The sequence below is a fragment of the Acanthochromis polyacanthus genome, chromosome 2 (assembly GCF_021347895.1).
Source record: "Acanthochromis polyacanthus isolate Apoly-LR-REF ecotype Palm Island chromosome 2, KAUST_Apoly_ChrSc, whole genome shotgun sequence".
In the NCBI taxonomy this organism is placed as follows: Eukaryota; Metazoa; Chordata; class Actinopteri; family Pomacentridae; genus Acanthochromis; species Acanthochromis polyacanthus.
This window is the reverse complement of record NC_067114.1, coordinates 4,285,653-4,302,850: the sequence shown is the minus strand read 5'-3', so window position 1 is coordinate 4,302,850 and position 17,198 is coordinate 4,285,653. Positions and strand designations below refer to the sequence as shown.

General features: G+C 39.5%; 2 protein-coding genes across 2 annotated transcripts; one reads left to right on the top strand and one right to left on the bottom strand.

The window, feature by feature from the left end:
* Positions 1-213: 213 nt before the first annotated feature.
* Positions 214-7,861, top strand: LOC110954910 (long-chain fatty acid transport protein 2). Its single transcript, XM_051938574.1, is given in 11 exon segments — positions 214-692; positions 1,764-1,912; positions 1,914-1,974; positions 2,935-3,093; positions 3,327-3,448; positions 3,571-3,765; positions 4,916-5,030; positions 5,115-5,313; positions 6,191-6,288; positions 7,248-7,378; positions 7,465-7,861. Coding segments are annotated over 11 exon segments (1,872 nt in total). The 5' UTR covers positions 214-223; the 3' UTR covers positions 7,639-7,861.
* Positions 7,862-7,918: 57 nt separating this feature from the next.
* hdc (histidine decarboxylase) lies at positions 7,919-13,950 on the bottom strand. Its single transcript, XM_022199687.2, has 12 exons — positions 13,871-13,950; positions 13,596-13,768; positions 13,367-13,480; positions 12,106-12,228; positions 11,885-12,022; positions 11,587-11,730; positions 10,366-10,432; positions 10,068-10,230; positions 9,846-9,936; positions 9,654-9,752; positions 9,472-9,573; positions 7,919-8,695 (listed from the first exon to the last, which is right to left on the bottom strand). The coding sequence occupies exons 1-12, from the start codon at positions 13,896-13,898 to the stop codon at positions 7,919-7,921; spliced, it is 2,019 nt and encodes a 672-aa protein (XP_022055379.2). The 5' UTR covers positions 13,899-13,950.
* Between the last annotated feature and the right edge of the window lie 3,248 nt (positions 13,951-17,198).

Here is a 17,198-nt window from a genome sequence, read left to right as displayed (position 1 = left end):
AAATATATATTTCAGTAATAATCAGACCAGACCAGATAATAGACCAGACAGAGCAAAAACTGGTCGCTCTGCCAGTAAAGGAGAAAACATGTTATTCCGTTTTAGGCACGGACAGCAGTGATGCGTTCAAAGTTCAGGAGGCGTAAACGGAACGTCTGAAAACTCCTGCTGAAGCTCGATTCTTCCAGCAGTTCACTGACAGCCGTAGCTACTTCTCATCAACATGTTTTCATATATTCTTTACACCGCTTTGGCGCTTTTGCCGTTATTGCTCTACTACTGGAGAAATCCTTACATTCTGAAGGACATAAATTACGCAATCGCTGCGATCAAAGTCGGAATCCGTCTTAACAAAAGCCGTAAAAACTTTGGCAGTATTTTGGATGATTTCTTGGACGCCGTGAAGAAACAGCCGCACAAGAAGTTCATAGTTTTCGAGGACACTTCTTACACTTACAGCCAGGCCGACAGGGAGAGCAACAAAGTGGCCAGGGCTCTGTCCGCGCATGTGCAGCTGAAGCAGGGGGACACTGCAGCTCTGTTCCTGGGAAACGAGCCCCTGTTTGTGTGGATGTGGCTGGGACTGGCCAAACTGGGATGCACGGCGTCTCTGCTCAACTGCAACATCCGATCCAAGTCTCTGCTGCACTGCTTCTCCTGCTGCGACGCCAAAGTCCTGATCGCTGGAGCAGGTGAGCTGGAGTTGTCCTGCATATGTTTGTGCATAGAATTTCATATTTTCTGCATGATTTTGCCTGTTTGCATGGAGTTGCATTAAGATTTTGCAGACCTGCAATCTTGCAAGTCAATAATTGTGTCTCACAAACCAGCATTCATTTGAAATCACCATTTAATTAACACCTATTCAGCACACAGGAGTCTTGTGCAGGAATGAAATGAACTTATTCTTTCACAATGTCTCATTAAATGTGTTTCCTACTTTCAATCTGTTCTCTGCTGTCAGTCGAGAAGAGATACCTCATTCATTCATTCATTCATTCATTCATTCATTCATTCAGTTTTACAGTAGTAGAAGCTCAGACATATTACAAGTAAGAAAAAATAATGCTAAAAAGTTAAGGTGCAAGAAAAAATGATTGTGCTGGTACAATTAAAAAAGAGCATGAAATGATGGAAGAAAAAAACTTTGGACAGCCCATATATTTGCATGTATATTGCATTAAGAATCACTCTTAGGTCATCAAGTACAAATTCTTTTAGTACAATTACAGTCATAATACTAAACAAATCCTTTAAAAAGCCATTCAAAACTTAACATTGATTTATTCCACAAAAATATGAAATTTTTGAGTATTGGGACATTTTGGTAGAATTTAGTTTTGTTGGTTTTTCTTGTAAACAATAAACAAAAATAACATAATTTGCGTTTGTTTGAGTCTGTCTAATGCAGCCACACCGTCTAAAACACAAAAAAGATTTTTCCACAGTTATTTCATGATAATATTAGAGATTGTGTAAAATTTTAACTTTTTAGTACAATGCATTGCATGAGTAAACCATCTTATCTTTTGCATCTGTGACTGAAAACATGTTCAAACTGTGTCAGAAAGACACTTCCTAAAGCACCTCATGCCTGGTTTGTCATTTATGTGACCTTGTTACTGATTGTCTGACCTGCAATAAACTCTCTGGCTCCATCACCTATGAATCACCACTACTTTTAACATTATAATCCTATTTTATTGCCACTGCATTGACCTCCACGAAGGCCTCACTGGCTCTGCTTTGCTTCTTTCTCCCAGACCTGCAAGGGGCCGTGGAGGAGGTGTTGCCCACCTTGAAGCAGCAGGGCATTCGGGTGTTCATCCTCAGCAACAAGTGTGACGTGGAGGGCATCGAAAGCTTCTCTGATAAAATCCAGCAGGCCTCAGACGAGCCAGTGTCGCCTCAAGCTGAGGGCCAACCTTACCCTTAAGAGCCCTGCACTGTACATCTACACCTCAGGAACTACAGGTAACCTGACAGGTGTACCTACAGGGCAACCAATAAGATATGAGCCCCGCTGAAATCAGGATTGGAGATATTTGGGGGAAGCTCTGCCATTTTTGCCTATGTGTTTCTATTTTTCTGTACATTTCCTGTCCTGGATCAGCTATAAATTAGCTTCTTTTTGATGTTATGAGCAGAGGTGAAAGTAAGCCGGAACGGTCCGGAACTGCGTACCGGCAAAAGATCTGGTGGCGGAAGGCAGTTTCGGGAAAAGATCTGCTGACGGTACGCCGCTCTTTCCACCGGTAACTATGGGTACGCCGGTGCGCCGCCCGGCCTGCCTGCTATCCATAGATAGCGACCAGAGTTCACTCAGCAGTACGTGAGTGCGCATGCGTGTCTACTTCCGTAACACAGCGATTGTTATGGCCAGTAGCAGCCAATAGCAAATAGGTGCGCTTGATTTATTGTACTGGGGGCGAACAATAAATTAACACCTGAAAATTCCACACGTTCTTGTGATTGGCTGAAAAACTTTCAACAGGATTTACAATGGTTAGCATCGATGGAATGGGGTGAAAGTAAGCCGGAACGGTCCGGAACTATTACTAATAGTTCCGGCAAGAATTTAAAACTACTTTCACCCCCTGGTTATTGAGTCATGCAAACAGATACCAGCATAATACCATAAACTTCTCTCACTTTTAACAGCTGAAGAAGTTGAAGAAGCTGAAGTTTTCTTAATCCTATTATCCTTAGCAATGAATAGATGCCTCATGAAGTGCTTTACAAATGCTGCGTTTGTCATTTCTGACCAGTAAAAGGTGACAAAGGCAAATGCAAAGATATGCGAAGCTCCCACCTTGTATATCTGACCTTGACCTATAATCTGAGTTTATATGTCTATCTTCGAGACCTTGAGCAACAGAAGTAGGACAATAAAACTATACTACTTCAGTTTCTAATGGCATTGTTATCTTTCAGGGCTTCCCAAAGCTGCTGTGGTCACCCATGAGAGAATGCTGATGGCGTGTTATCTCCAGTCGATGGCCAGTGTTCACTCAGACGATGTCATCTACATCTACCTGCCTCTGTACCACTCTGCTGGTTTCCTGATGGGTCTCTGTGGAGCCATAGAAAGAGGTAACACATGAAACACTGTCCGTAAATGAAACCACTCATCCACAGTTGTGCCCTACATCTTTATGACAACTCAGAGTTTATTAAAGGTTAAGCCAACAGGTATATGACCTCAAGTAACACGCAGTTTGGCTCTGATTTTTACTGTTTGTATTTCAAAGTCCTAAGTTCAGTTTACACCACCTGCTGAGCTCGAGACGGTGTGCCAGCTGAAATATGTGTCTCTTTATTTTTAGGCATCACTGTTGTTTTGAGACGTAAATTCTCTGCGTCCAACTTCTGGAGTGACTGTAGAAAGTACAACGTCACTGTTATTCATACATAGGAGAGATTATGGCTACCTCTGCAACATACAAAGGTAAACATCAGAAAGATGATACAAGTTAGTAGCATCTACAGCACCTTTTATGTTCAATTTGCATCATCATAAATGTCGACTTTACAACTATAACGTGTTGTTTTTGACACTTTGTCCTTCAGAAAGACAACGAGAAGGATCATAAAGTCCGGGTGGCTCTGGGGAACGGGATCAGGACCGACACGTGGGCCGACTTCCTGGAGCGATTTGGAGACATTCATATCTGTGAATGCTACGGAGCCACTGAAGGAAACATCGGCTTTGTCAACTATGTCGGCAAAGTCGGAGCTATTGGTCGAGAGAATTTCTTCCAAAAAGTAAGAAGAGGATGCATGCTGCTTGTTCCATTTTTTTTTCCTGCAAAGTAACATCTAACACCATTAACAAGGTATCGACCTAGGCCTGTTGACAGTACAAATAATCAGGAGGGTAGCTGCTTAGGACAAAAATTCCCTCAACCAAATTATCAAGTGGGCTGGTCGGTTAATTGGTAAGCCTCAACCCACCATGACAGCCTTGTACAGCACACAGCTGCAGCTTCAAGTCAGCACCATTCTAAAGACTGCTCACATCCCCTGAATGGGGAGTTCCAGCTCCTTCGTTCAGGCTGCCGGTTTGTGGTCCTAAGGGACGGACAAAACGCTATAGGTGCAGTTTTGTACCCTCTGCTATTTTAATGCTTAACTGCAAGTCCACCAGGTGAACACTCTTGTGCAGATTGTTTTCAGGTAGATCAGGATACGTTGGAGCAGTTTCCCTTTTCTTTTATTTCTGATTATGCTTTTTGTGTGATTTGTCTGGTCTGAATATTTGTTGGGGTGTTTGTTATTCACTTGTTGTTGGGTTAGCCAGGTTCCTTTTTGCACAACAATTTTACTATTTGGTACAATAAAGAAACCTTGAACCTGACCGATGTCAGTTATTGGTTTCTCAGAAAGGCTGACAACTGTTATTTGGAACAGAATATACATTAAATGTAACATTTTAACGGTGTGTGATAGCAGAGAACCTGTCATTCATAACTAGACTTCTTCAATAATAAGGTGACTATAACTGAATGTTGTGAAATAGAAACAGGAGTGGTTAAATTAGGATGCTGTCTCTGTTTACGTGGGATTGACTGAGATTGATCAGTTTGTCTTCTGCAGTTACATGTCCTCACTGGTTTGTCAATTTAATTGTCCACTAAGGTTCATCTGTTAAGCATTAATAATTATTGTTTTCCAGACAGTGTGTTAGCTGCTAGCCATTAGCATAGCGTTAGCTGCTGTGAGAATACCCGATTTCCTGGTTTGTGGGAACAGCTTGTATTTAGGTTCAGTTTTATGGTGGTCTGTTTGAGAGACATTTCTGAGACTACATGAGAGGGGGCCTGATGGAGCACGTTAATTCCTGAATAATTGGTCAACAAAAACAACATACTGATGATCTGAAAAATGCCAAATATCGGCCACAACAATTGATCAGGCAAATTCTTAAACTCCTCTTTCAGAGATTGTCTCATACGCTCTCATAAGATACGACACGGAGAAAGAGGAGCCGGTCAGAGACTCCAAAGGATTTTGTATTAAGGTCCCAACAGGTGAGCCCATCTCCTTCGCAATACCCCCCCTACCTCTTGACCCTGTAGACTGAAACATGTGTGGCCTGTTGCTTTCACTCGCAGGAGAGACTGGTTTGTTGGTGGGAAAGATTTCAAAGGCAGCTCCCTTCAGCGGCTACGCCAAGAACGAGCAGCAGACAGAGAAGAAGAAGCTGAAAAATGTGTTTGAGACGGGAGACCTTTACTTCAACAGCGGCGACCTCCTGAGGATAGATGATGAGGGATTTATCTACTTCCAAGACCGCATTGGAGACACTTTCAGGTCTGTGGATGAAGCCAGTTGAATGAATCTGATTGGATGAGTGAATAACGAAAAAGAGGAACTTCTAGTGCTAATGTTGGTTAGACAGCAGTGTTGAAGGTGGAGAGACTCACCTGGACACATCTTTGTGGGCGAATTAGAAAAGCTAGAAAAGCTACATTTGATTTTTAAAGTCATACAGTTGTTAAATAAGACATACAGATGGCTGACATATTAAAGGAAAAGCCAACATAAAGTGAATTAGCAAGGGGTTGGACCATTATGTGCCACTAGAACAACTTCAGTGCAACTAAATGTTAATTTGCAAGTTTCTGGACCTCTAATGGGGGGATGAAAAGCATTTATCCAAAAGATTTTCACTCGTTTGGTGGTTTGCTGATCAAATACATTCATCCAAAACCTCCCGTGGGTATTCATTTGAGTTGGAATATGGTAGCTGCAATGGCTATAGCTTTTGATTGACATCATTTTCACACTGATCAAACCCTTTAGTGACCCTTCATGCCCTGTGGGTGAAGGCGTTGTCATCCTGGAAGACATTATTCCCATAAGGACAGATTATTAATCATACTAGAAAGTTGCTGAGAATAACTGAGAACAAGAAAGCTGATTTTCTTGTCACCCATACTGAACTAAATTTAGGATGTGTGACAAAACACTGAAGTAAAATGTTTTAAGATCATGAAAGTCCTCAAATTTAAGTCGCACGATTTGAGATTCCAGCTGTCAGTATTTTATTTTTTTGTACTTGATATTATTCATCACTTATTTAGACTAACTCAACTTGACCTTGCATGTGTCAGAGTTATAACAAACTGTACCCAAGAGCAAACACTGTAACCGGCTTATGCAACATGCTGTCTCTGTTCTAATACAGATGGAAAGGAGAAAACGTTGCAACCACAGAGGTGTCGGATCATTTGCTCACTGTGGACTTCATTGAGGAGGCGAATGTCTACGGGGTGAAAGTGCCAGGTAATAATTTAAGATTTAATTCTAGTAAAGATGTGTGTCTCTCACATAATAATGATGAAAGCCTGCATCTGACCACTGTGTCTGTTTTAAGGACCTCTTGGACTTTTCACATGCCCATTAATCATTTATCATTCACACATGCCGACCTATACAGAATGTCTGCAAATTCTACGTATTTTTCCTCACTTAAAGTGCTCCTTGATGTGCATGTGTTATAAAAATATCAACATATGCAAGGCAAGACAAATTTATTTGTATAGCACAATTCACACACAAGGCAATTCAAGATGCTTTACAATGGCAAAGAAATACATTCAGAAAGAAACCCTAACCCTAAATTTATCTTAGTCTAAGACCATTCAGTGCTTTGTAGACCAAGAATCAGATTTTGGAGCTGGAGAAACCTTTGACACATCCACTCCTTGTTAGCAAGTAAAGGACTGTAGTCATGTGATAATATTAAAATATAAAGTTGTGTGTCATCTGCATAAGTGTGGTAAGCGATGTTGTGATGTCGTATTATCTGAGCAAGGGGCAACGTGTGTTAATATTTAGAAGAGCCAAATTCAGAAGCATAACTTTGGTCAGTCAGTGTCATTTGTGGCAGATTCTCCCGACGTTATATATTCTTCTGGTGCAATTTCACTTTAAAATGCTCTTTTTCATCAAACACAGATGCTGCTTCTTCATACACAGACAATGCAGTGTGCTTAAATATTAGACTTTTTATCGCTTTTTTCATTGGATAAATTGTTAAAGTCCAATAAATTTTGCTCCCATTTATAGATTTTGCAACACACGTGGGTGTTAACATGTGTGATCATTGTAATCATGAGTAAATACAGTATATGACATGAAAATTAAGACAATCTTAGAGAAAATGATGCACTTGTGTGTATTCCTGTCTTTATACCTTCAAATAAAGCTGTTGAAATTTTACTTTGACCACACTTGATTAGGCCACGAGGGAAGAATTGGGATGGCAGCGCTGAAGCTGAAAGAAAACATGGACTTTGACGGCAAGACTGCCTACCAGCATGTCAAAAGCTACCTACCCAGCTACGCAAGACCTCGTTTCATTCGCATACAGGTGAATGCAACAACACAAAAAAAGAGAAAGCTTTGTCTGAAAATGTCTTCGGGTCCGTTAAATGACCATTTATTGTGCTCTGGCAGGATGACCTGGTGGTGACCGGAACGTTTAAGCAGATGAAGGTGAAGCTGGCGGAGGAAGGATTTAACCCCTCTGTCATCAAAGATCCGTTATACTTCCTGGAGGACAATAAGGGCTACGTACCCATGACTCAGGAGACTTTCAATTCCATTTCAGAGGGAACACTCAGGCTCTGAGAGAGTTCAGTGTTTATTATTGGATCGTCAAGCTCGAATAGTGCATTTAATTTTAGATGATACAAGAAGCCCAGTAATGATGAACGACCTGTAGATTATAGCATTTATATACACGGCACATTTCATAGCTTCTGTGGGGTACATTCATTTCAAGGGATGTTATTTAGTTTGAAATACTTTTTTAAAAAGATAATTGCATTAAAAACATGATTGAAACTGGCAATTTTCAATTGGAGAGACCGGATCACTGTGTGGGTGTGAAATGCTGCTTTCAGGGTCTCTACAGGAGCGTCGGTGCAGAAGCAGTTTCCAGTGGAGTAGGAGGAGGAGCTGCATTAGCTACAGGAGAAGAAGACATACAGTTTATTCTCCTGCAGGTGGAGGACAAGTGTTTCTGAGTTCCCTGTGACACCTTCAGAGGACAGCAGAGCTGGTGCCGACCACACTGCACCCACTGGTTGCAGAAACTGGGCACACTGTAGAACTTCGTCAGCTTCTTCAGAACCTGTTTGCCCAGAAGATTCGAAGGCATCTCTGTAATCTTAAACATAGGCCCAGGTCCTGCGGTTGACGGCATGGGGAGACCACCTGCAGCATCTTTGAGGTTAGGCCTTGTTTCAAAGTCAGACAGCGGGCCGATGTAGCTGTAAGGCAGAGGCTCGCTGTTGCAGCTAAGAGAGCGCATCGGCCTCCTGGATCGATTCCAGGCCTTGTCAATCCACAGCTCCACTTGAGCTTTGTCCAATCGGGCAGCAGCGTCCTCTTTCTCATCGGACCTGGTGTCTGCGTCAGGGTTTTGGTTCTCTTCGGCTCCTATCGCTTCATCTTCCCCTGACTTAGGCTGGTCAGGGTTATTCGGAGCCTGCGTCTCAGCTAGAAGAGCAGAAGCTGTTTTGGAGATGATGTTCCAGTCCTTGAGGATGTCCTCTGCACTGGTGAACTGAGATGTCACCGTGAACCGGATGATGCGTTTGGTGTGAATGTCGGCGGGGATGAGGTACATGGTGCCGGACCGGGTCAGTCTCCTCAGCAGCTCCTGGGTCAAAGCATTTCCAGCCTAGAATAAGAAAATTAAATTGAATATTAACCTTCCTGTTGTCTTCATTTGTGGACACCAAAAATTATTGTTTCCTTGTCGGAAAAAATCCAAAAATTCAGCAAACAAATTCGCCAAATTTCTGAAAATTTCCAAAACCTAAAAGTTTTAGGAAAAAAAAATCCCCCAAATTTGCCAAGAAATTTCTTGTAAATAGTTTCAAAAAAATAGTCAAAATCTTCCAAAAAAAATCCTAAAAATATCTAAAATGATTACATATTTATCAGTAACACCTCTAGTATTTTCTTTAAGAACATTCAGAAAAAAATCAACCAAAATCCAGCGCAATTCGCTGGATTTTGGTTGATTTTTTTCTGAATGTTCTTAAAGAAACATTTTGTTTAACATTTCTTTTCTTCCCCACCAAAAAATGTTAAAAAATTTCCCCAAAATGTTGAAAGCTAGTTAAGTTTCCACTGTGAAAATATATTTTTTCAATTCAACACGAGGGTTAATAAGTGTTGAAGAACCAAAAAGTAAAAATTTCCAATGAACTCAGGCCAAAATTTCAACTCTGCAACTCTGACATTTCTAACGTTCAGTCATGCTGCTCTGCCGTTCACCTCGGCTTCATAAAACCTGTTATTGAGGTAACTCACCTTTGAACAAGGTGTGCTTGAGATATATATCTCTGTAATGATTAGCCAGTGAAATATGAGTTGCTGAACAAAGATAAAACAATCATTCTGCACAACCATTTTATAGTTCACTGTGTAGTTCAGATTCTTGCTGCCTACTTTCAGACAGAAGACCACCAGGCCGAGGTGCCTCTCAGCAGGAACCTCAAAATTTGGGTCACTTTTAATGTGAGACTCCAAGAACTTTGCCATTTCAATCCCCTAAAAACAAACAAACAAAAATCAGAACCGGCATTTAGTTCTGCATTGAATTGCAAGGAGACCAACTAAATCCCACTCACATGTCTGATGTGAGCCTGGAGGTTTTTCAGCCCAAAGGAGCGCATGACGAACCAGAGCTTTAGGGAACGGAAACGTCGGCTGAGGGGAATTTGCCAGTGCTGAGCGGCAGAAACAGTTAATGGTTAATGGAAGAAACGAGCCACTGGGTCAGTTAAACCTCTGATTTAGAGAAAAACATGATGATAGGATACCATAAAATCAGTGGCAGCCTGGGAGTTTTCATGTCTGAGATAAACAGGATCAACGCTGAAGGTCTGCTGGAGCTTATATTTATCTTTTACCCTGAGAAAACACAAACCACAGTGTTCTTAATAAGGATCCCCATACTAACAGATTATATTTTCAATTCTAGATCTGTTTTCATAGGTAATGTTGCAGAAGAAGTGAGAAAAGTTTTTAATTCCCCGACTTACCAGAACGCTGTGCAGTCAAAGTGGACCATCATCCACTTTGAAGGGTTAAAAACAAAAGAATCTGCAAATTCGATGCCCTGCAGGGACCAGCGGAGCTCCGGACAGAAGTAGGCTGAACCGGCGTACGCAGCATCGACATGCAGCCAGAGTCCTTCTTCTTCACCTGCACAAAGTTTTCAGTTTAAGCTGCAGTCATTCTAACTTCTCCTAATGTGTATCAGTGGAACAGCAGAATGTCTGATTTTACAAAAAGTGTTTTAAAAAATGACATATTTGGAAGTAAAATGTGAAAACACACAGACTGGTCCGAGTTCAGACAGCTTGTCAAAGGCACAAACTCCTGTAGTTCCCAGAGTCGAACAGAGCTGAAAAAGAGGCAAAATCCGAGATGAGATGTGAATTTTACTGTCTGTATTTTTCTGAGTATTTTCAGCGTTTTTAAACCAAAATTTTCTTTCTGTCATAAGTCTTTCCTTATATATTTGCTGTTGCAATCATACACGAGCAGTTTTTCACATTTCTGTCCATTTACATACTGATGCACAAAGTTCTACTACATTTTAACGTTTTTCTACCATCTTTGTTTTTTGGAAAACATTTGATATTTTTTCATTTGAGTGGTTTAGGTGGGGAATATATATTTGAAATGTGGGTCCCAGCAAGACACAGCTTTTATTTAAAAAGTCAAAAAATGTTAACAATACGCCGATTTATTAATAGGCCATATATGCTGTATTTTTTTTAGGTTAGAGGGTGTTTTTTGTAAAATAACAGGAAGTTATGCCCATATAAAGACAGCAATAGCAGAAAGTTAACATACATGGAATTAAAATACTCAAAATACAAAATAGAGATACAGTATTTAAGTAAATGCTCGAAGTTATTGACTACAGCTGGCTATTTAAATGGTAAAGTTGCAATCAAGAACAGCTTTGAAGGTCAGCTGCAGCCAGAAATTTGCAAAAAAGAAAAAAACATTTGAATTTGAATCTCCTGCACTGAAAAGAACACCATTCGGCAGCTGAACTTCACATCTCGGATACTAATCCTACTTGAACGCACCGTCGAGATATTACTGCATGCATTTGTTTTCTCAAGGTTGTAACATAACTTTGGAAAAAAAAAAGAAGTTAATGATTGTTCCTGATAAGTTACAGCACTCTGTGTTCCTTGACAGATACTAATAGTATCTCATGGCTTTAGAAATATTTGGCAGTGCTGAGGAACAAACTATTGAGTAAACATAAATCTCAGCTGAAACATGATAAACAGGGCACCCAGATACACCCATGAACAGAGGCTATATCCTTGTTTCAATTCCAGCTCACGGCCCTTTGCTGCAGGTCTTCCCCCCATTCTTCTCCATACTTTCCTGTCTTACTCTCTACTAACCTGTCAAACAAAAGCCAAAAAAAGGCCAAAAAATAACTTAAAAACCATTGTTATGATCACAAGATTGTGCGCAGAATCACGCCGTTGTCTTGTGCTGTCTGCTCATCGTTCAGCGTAGACTACGTACCATGAAAGGGACCAGTCCTCTCCTCCTGTCCTCCTGTATGGCTTCTTTCAAAGTGTCTCCTCTCAGAGACAACTGCTCATCAGTGGGCAGAAACCGAATCTTCACCAGAGAGATCAGACCTGCCTTCTCCACTGAGGAATGGGCCTATAAGAGCACATTACATCAGCTTCTCAGCTTATTTCATCAGCTTGATTGGAATTGAAATTAGCATGATGCTAAATCTGGTGCAGCCATCTTTTTAATGTAACTGCACGCTGTCCTTTTTTAAATAAACTAAACAAGAAGTGACAGCACCAACCTGATCTGAAGCATAGGCCACCAGTCTGGAATTGAGGACTGAATCGTCCACGTCCTGCTCGAGTTCAGTCCTCAGCTGCAGGATTTTGTCTTTCCTGGCTGCCAGCAGAGCAACTAGTGTGCTCTCGCTGACTGTGCTCTGACAGATGAAGCAGGCAGAAGAAGACATAATGAGCTCCAGTCAAAACAGAGACTACTGCTGGGCTAAGGTTGAATACAAACCTGCAGTATTCCTCCACCTCTGCTGTCAAGATGGTGATGCAGGAAGAAGGAGGGCAGCCCCAGAGCTTTACACAACCAGTCCATCACGTTCATTTCCAGTTCTGTACAAGCCGGGCTGGAGGCCTGTTGACAGTACAAATAATCAGGAGGGTAGCTGCTGTTTTTAGGTGATATTATGGAAAAGTTCCTTCCCTGTCAGTCCTGCCATCCTCAGCAGTATTCATTAGAAGTTTTAACGGAGAGTCTCCTTCTAGTGAAAGACAGGACGAGTCTGAACTTTTTTGAATCTGTTCTAAAATCACTGGAGTGAAGCAAAGAGGCCTGAATTCTTTCTGCAGCCAACAAAACCTTAAGAAAGCAGCAAGTATTCAGGCTTTTCCTCAACTTCTTCTGCTGTTCATCTTTTAAATACGTTATAAGCAGCAATGCAAACATTAAATTGTATTTATCATGTGTATGTAGATGTAACTGTATGCATAATGTGTGGGTGTGTATAATATAAAATGATAATGTTTTTATGTTCATTATGATCCTTTCTTTACAAATTCCACAATTATTTATTAAGGAAACAATCATTTATTAATAAAAATGACTGGATATCACTAAAATGTCAACTAAATAACTGTCTCAATTTATTAACAACCACCTTCTAATGAGCTAAACAATAATAAAATGAGCTTATTCAGAAGTAGTTTTGATTGTGTTCTTTTTATTAAGTTGAGATAATCATGGCAGATATTTCTTTTTGGCAATACGTCAGATTTTATGTAAAAAAATAGCAAATTGTATCTGTGTCTGAGAAATAATTTTCAACTAAGTTCCCCATTACAAAAACACCTCTCAAGGAAGTGTGTTAATTCCAGATCACATGACCTGCTCCACATGATGTCATTTCCTCCTGAAGCAAAGACTGGCCAGACTCCAAGGCTTTCTGAGTTATTTAACATAAAGTAGTCAACAGGTTTACTACAATATCTTTACAAATAACTCAGTTGTGTATATAATATTTAGAAGAACCTGTCTGTAAAAATGCCATGTGGTGTTTGGTTATAGGCGGCCATGTTGATTTTAGGCCTGAAAACAGCAAAAATGTCAACTTTGATACAAAAGGTCCCGCAATTATAAACTGACCTAGCTGCTTTAAATGAATTGCCCAAAGTGTGATTAATACATATGAATTTAAACTGGAAAAAGAATTTGATATTGAATCTGAAGTTGAATTTGACTTGACAGAAAGCTGTGGTCTGCGTTGCCCTCTTACCCAGGTGAACCCCACACAGTTAATAGCGTCGGCCAGCATGTCTCCAAGCATCGAGGGCCATGAAGTCAGACTGGGGTAGTAGGCGTGCATGTGAGGACTCTGCCAGTGAACCACCTGCACAAAAAGATGAGAAAACACATCTATGAACTTGCATTTCATTTTGATTTCAGTGAATTCCAGCAAGGCAACTGAATTTAAAGCAGAATTTGCTGTAGTGGTAGCAGCTTACTCCCGGCATGATGACTTTCTCGATGTCGTTGAAGATGTTCTCCCAGTCCTCCGGCTCTGTAGGCGCAGCGTCTGGAAGAAGCTCCTTCATGTAGCCTGGCTTCACATCTGGAATGACCCTCCTCTCCCTGATGGAGCTCAGATACTGTGTGATGTAGTCAACCATCTCCTTACCTAAGCAGTGATGGACACAGTAATAGAGACATGCAGTGCAGTGAAGTACAACATTAACAGAGTCAGGCTGGGTGAGAATAGTGAAGTGGATCCTATGATTACCTCTGCGATTGTACTCCTCAGCCTGCATTTTTGAAGATGAGACCTCTTCAGGTTGGTTTGTTGTGTAACAGGTGGCTGCACTGATGCTTCGTGTGTTCAGCAGCAGCGATCACAAAACTATATAGACCCCGTAATTTAGAGCACGCCCTGAATTAGTGACGCATTTGAATCGCCAAACAAATGTCTCCCATGTGTTCTTTCCATCACACATCCACTCCACATTTGCACTAAATGTTTACCCTCCTCTCGTGGTGATAAACTATTTAGGGGTGATTTTATATTTTCTGCAGTACATCCTACGAAATTTGTATATTTGCAGTTAGAAGAGTTTTATTTGAACAGAAACTGACCATTGCTGATGATTTACAGGTGTGTTTCCATTTATTTACATTTTTGAATTGCATTTTTATTCAAGTGTTGTCATGTCATTGTTTCTAAAATTTTGATATTAAGACAGAGTGCAATCAATGAGCAAACTTAGAACAAATTACAGATCCAAAAACACATTTCCTTTTTATTTTAGTTCAGTATTTTCTACAAAAAATTTGAACGATATATAAGTTAATAAAAACAAAGCACAGATGATTTGTTTGAAGGGTTATTATCACTGGATGTACATCAATAGCTAATAGAAAAGTTACATTTATGATGCTAAACTACAAGAACTGTCCTTTTTTTATTTTCAGTTGGTAAACCATGAATTAACAGGAAATTATGTTTTTAGAAACAGGACAAAGTTTCAGCACATTTTCTACTATTTTCTGTTTTTTCGAACATTTTAAGTTTTCATATTGTACATTTAACATTAAATAGAAAAAAAAATCAAAACAAGCTATTTTACTATAGATACAAAGATACAAAATTCCAAATGCCAATGTCGTTTATTTTGAATTAGAGATTCAGCATTAAATAGCAGAATTATTTTTTTAAAAATGTATTTATATTTTTATATCGTTCTTTCTTAAATGGATTAAATTTAATACATGAGTAATCTAATGATGTGATGGATGATAGTATAACAGGTGCAGTGGACATTTTTCTGTATTGTGTTCTTTTACCTTTATTTTGGGCGCATTTTCAAAGAATGTGAATCCTTCTACCACTGCTTGTTTCCAGTCTTTATGCTAAGCTAAGCTAACTTGCTGACCTAAATGATACAGTTTGCATTCTCCGTTTTCCCCTCATCACATCTTGTCTACATGCACTGGACGATGTCTCTTCACAAACCACTCAGAAGGTAAAATTCAGGACCATTAGGCAGAAAACATGAACAATGAATGAACACACAGTAAAAGGTAATAGGATCATGAGGGTCGAAGCCGTCTATGTCACGGCTTATCGCTGCCTTTTAAACTCTGACAAAAAGCTGGAGCAGCACCTGGACTGTTCACACACTGCACTGTTTGCTGAGCTTTGTGCTCGACATGTGATAGCTTTCATGTGGCTCTTTGGGGAAACTAATAGCTGGATGCAAATCAAACCCCCATTCAAACACAGCAAGCAAACATTAGTGTTGTATTAGAGAGACTGTGATGAGAGGAAACTGATTCTCTGAAATGAGTTTATGTTCATCATGCATCTGGTGTTTATAGAAGCCAATTCTTTATTATGAAAATACAGATTTAATAAACTTAGATCTTATTTCTAGAATGTTTATTTAAAAGACAGAGTCCACACTTTTGTTTTCGTCATACTTTTTTGCACGATTTACTGTTCTTGATTGTACAGATTTTCCCTGTTTGGTGAAATTACAGATAACAACAAATAAAATCTCAGAGAAAAAAATATTCATTTACACATTAACTGTAAAAACACAATGATACAAAACTGTAAATAATGTTCAAATCTAAACTCTGTGTTTTTACAAATTTTAATTTGTTCTCTTCCAGTGTTCGACTATAAAATGACGCTATTTTTGCTATATTTAAATCAGAAAAAATGTGATATTTTACAGATGTTTATCATTATTTTAGAAAAAGATTTGATTTATTAAAGACTGAAAATATTTTAAATAATTTTCAAACTGTTATTTTACAGATTTTCCTATTTTTTATACACAAGTGATTAAATAAAGTATTATTTAATGGTTAACTGCAAGAAAAAAAATATTATTAAAATTTTCTTTTAATAATATTGTTATTGTATTATTATTGCTAAACTATATTTTTTCCTTCTGGCAGTTATTTTTTTAATCTATAAGGATAGATAGATAGATAGATAGATAGATAGATAGATAGATAGATAGATAGATAGATAGATAGATAGATAGATAGATAGATAGATAGATAGATAGATAGATAGATAGATAGAATTTGTTTATTTATTGCTACCCATCCATCAGCTTTAGTGCAACTCATGCTGTATGGTCGATATGACAGATACATTTTCCAGACCGCTGTATAGGTTAAGCTCAAGTTTGCTTTTAAACTAAACAAACAAGTTCCTTAAATCTGTGCATTGACTGAGACTCTGATCCAGCTGAAGGCAGGACACCCGGCACCATGCAGCGACTAATGCTGTGTGTCGCATAATGAACAGAAATAAGTGTTGTGTGACATGGAGCTCAGCACACTGTGACTATTGTGCTCCTGGTGTGTCTGAGCCTGATGAAAGCAGGTCTAACTATAATTGTGCAATTGAAGCTCGATCGCTTCCTTGTGACATCAAAGTCAAAGTGCTTCATGTTGGGTCTCATTCTGTTGCTTTGATTCAAATAAGCAGAGAATATCGTTGTGACTTCAGCCTTTCACAAAGGAGACCGTGGGCTTGATCATTCAAGCCAGAAGTCAAAAGCAATGGACACTTGGTTTGACATAAACAGGGGTTGAAAAGACGAGTGATTCATGATGTGACTGTCTGTGAATAAAGGTGAAAAAAGAGAAAGAGGAACGAAAAGTAGGTTTAAAAATGTTCCTTTATAGTGGCAGCAATTGTGGCCATTCATTAACATACATTAAGGAAAATATAATGCAGGATATGAACTCATTTATTAGGAGTATCTATATTTTTGTTCTTTTTTTCCATTTTAAATTCCAAACTTGTAGCTAAATGGTTCATTTTTGAGTGCAGTGAAAAAGTAGAACTTGCCCTTAAGCAAGGCCCTTAGCTGCTCCAGTTACACCACTGAATGGCCAGCAGATCATCAGACTGGTCATACTGGGCAGCTCCCTGGTGTGTGCATGAGTGTTTTACTGTGGACTTCTATTTCAGTCCCATTGTTGTTGTATAAATGCAACAAGAGAGCTCTCCATACAGGCATTCGTGCAAAGCTAAGCTCCTTAATGAGGATACATTTTACAGGGAACATCAAATTTTATTGGTTATGTGT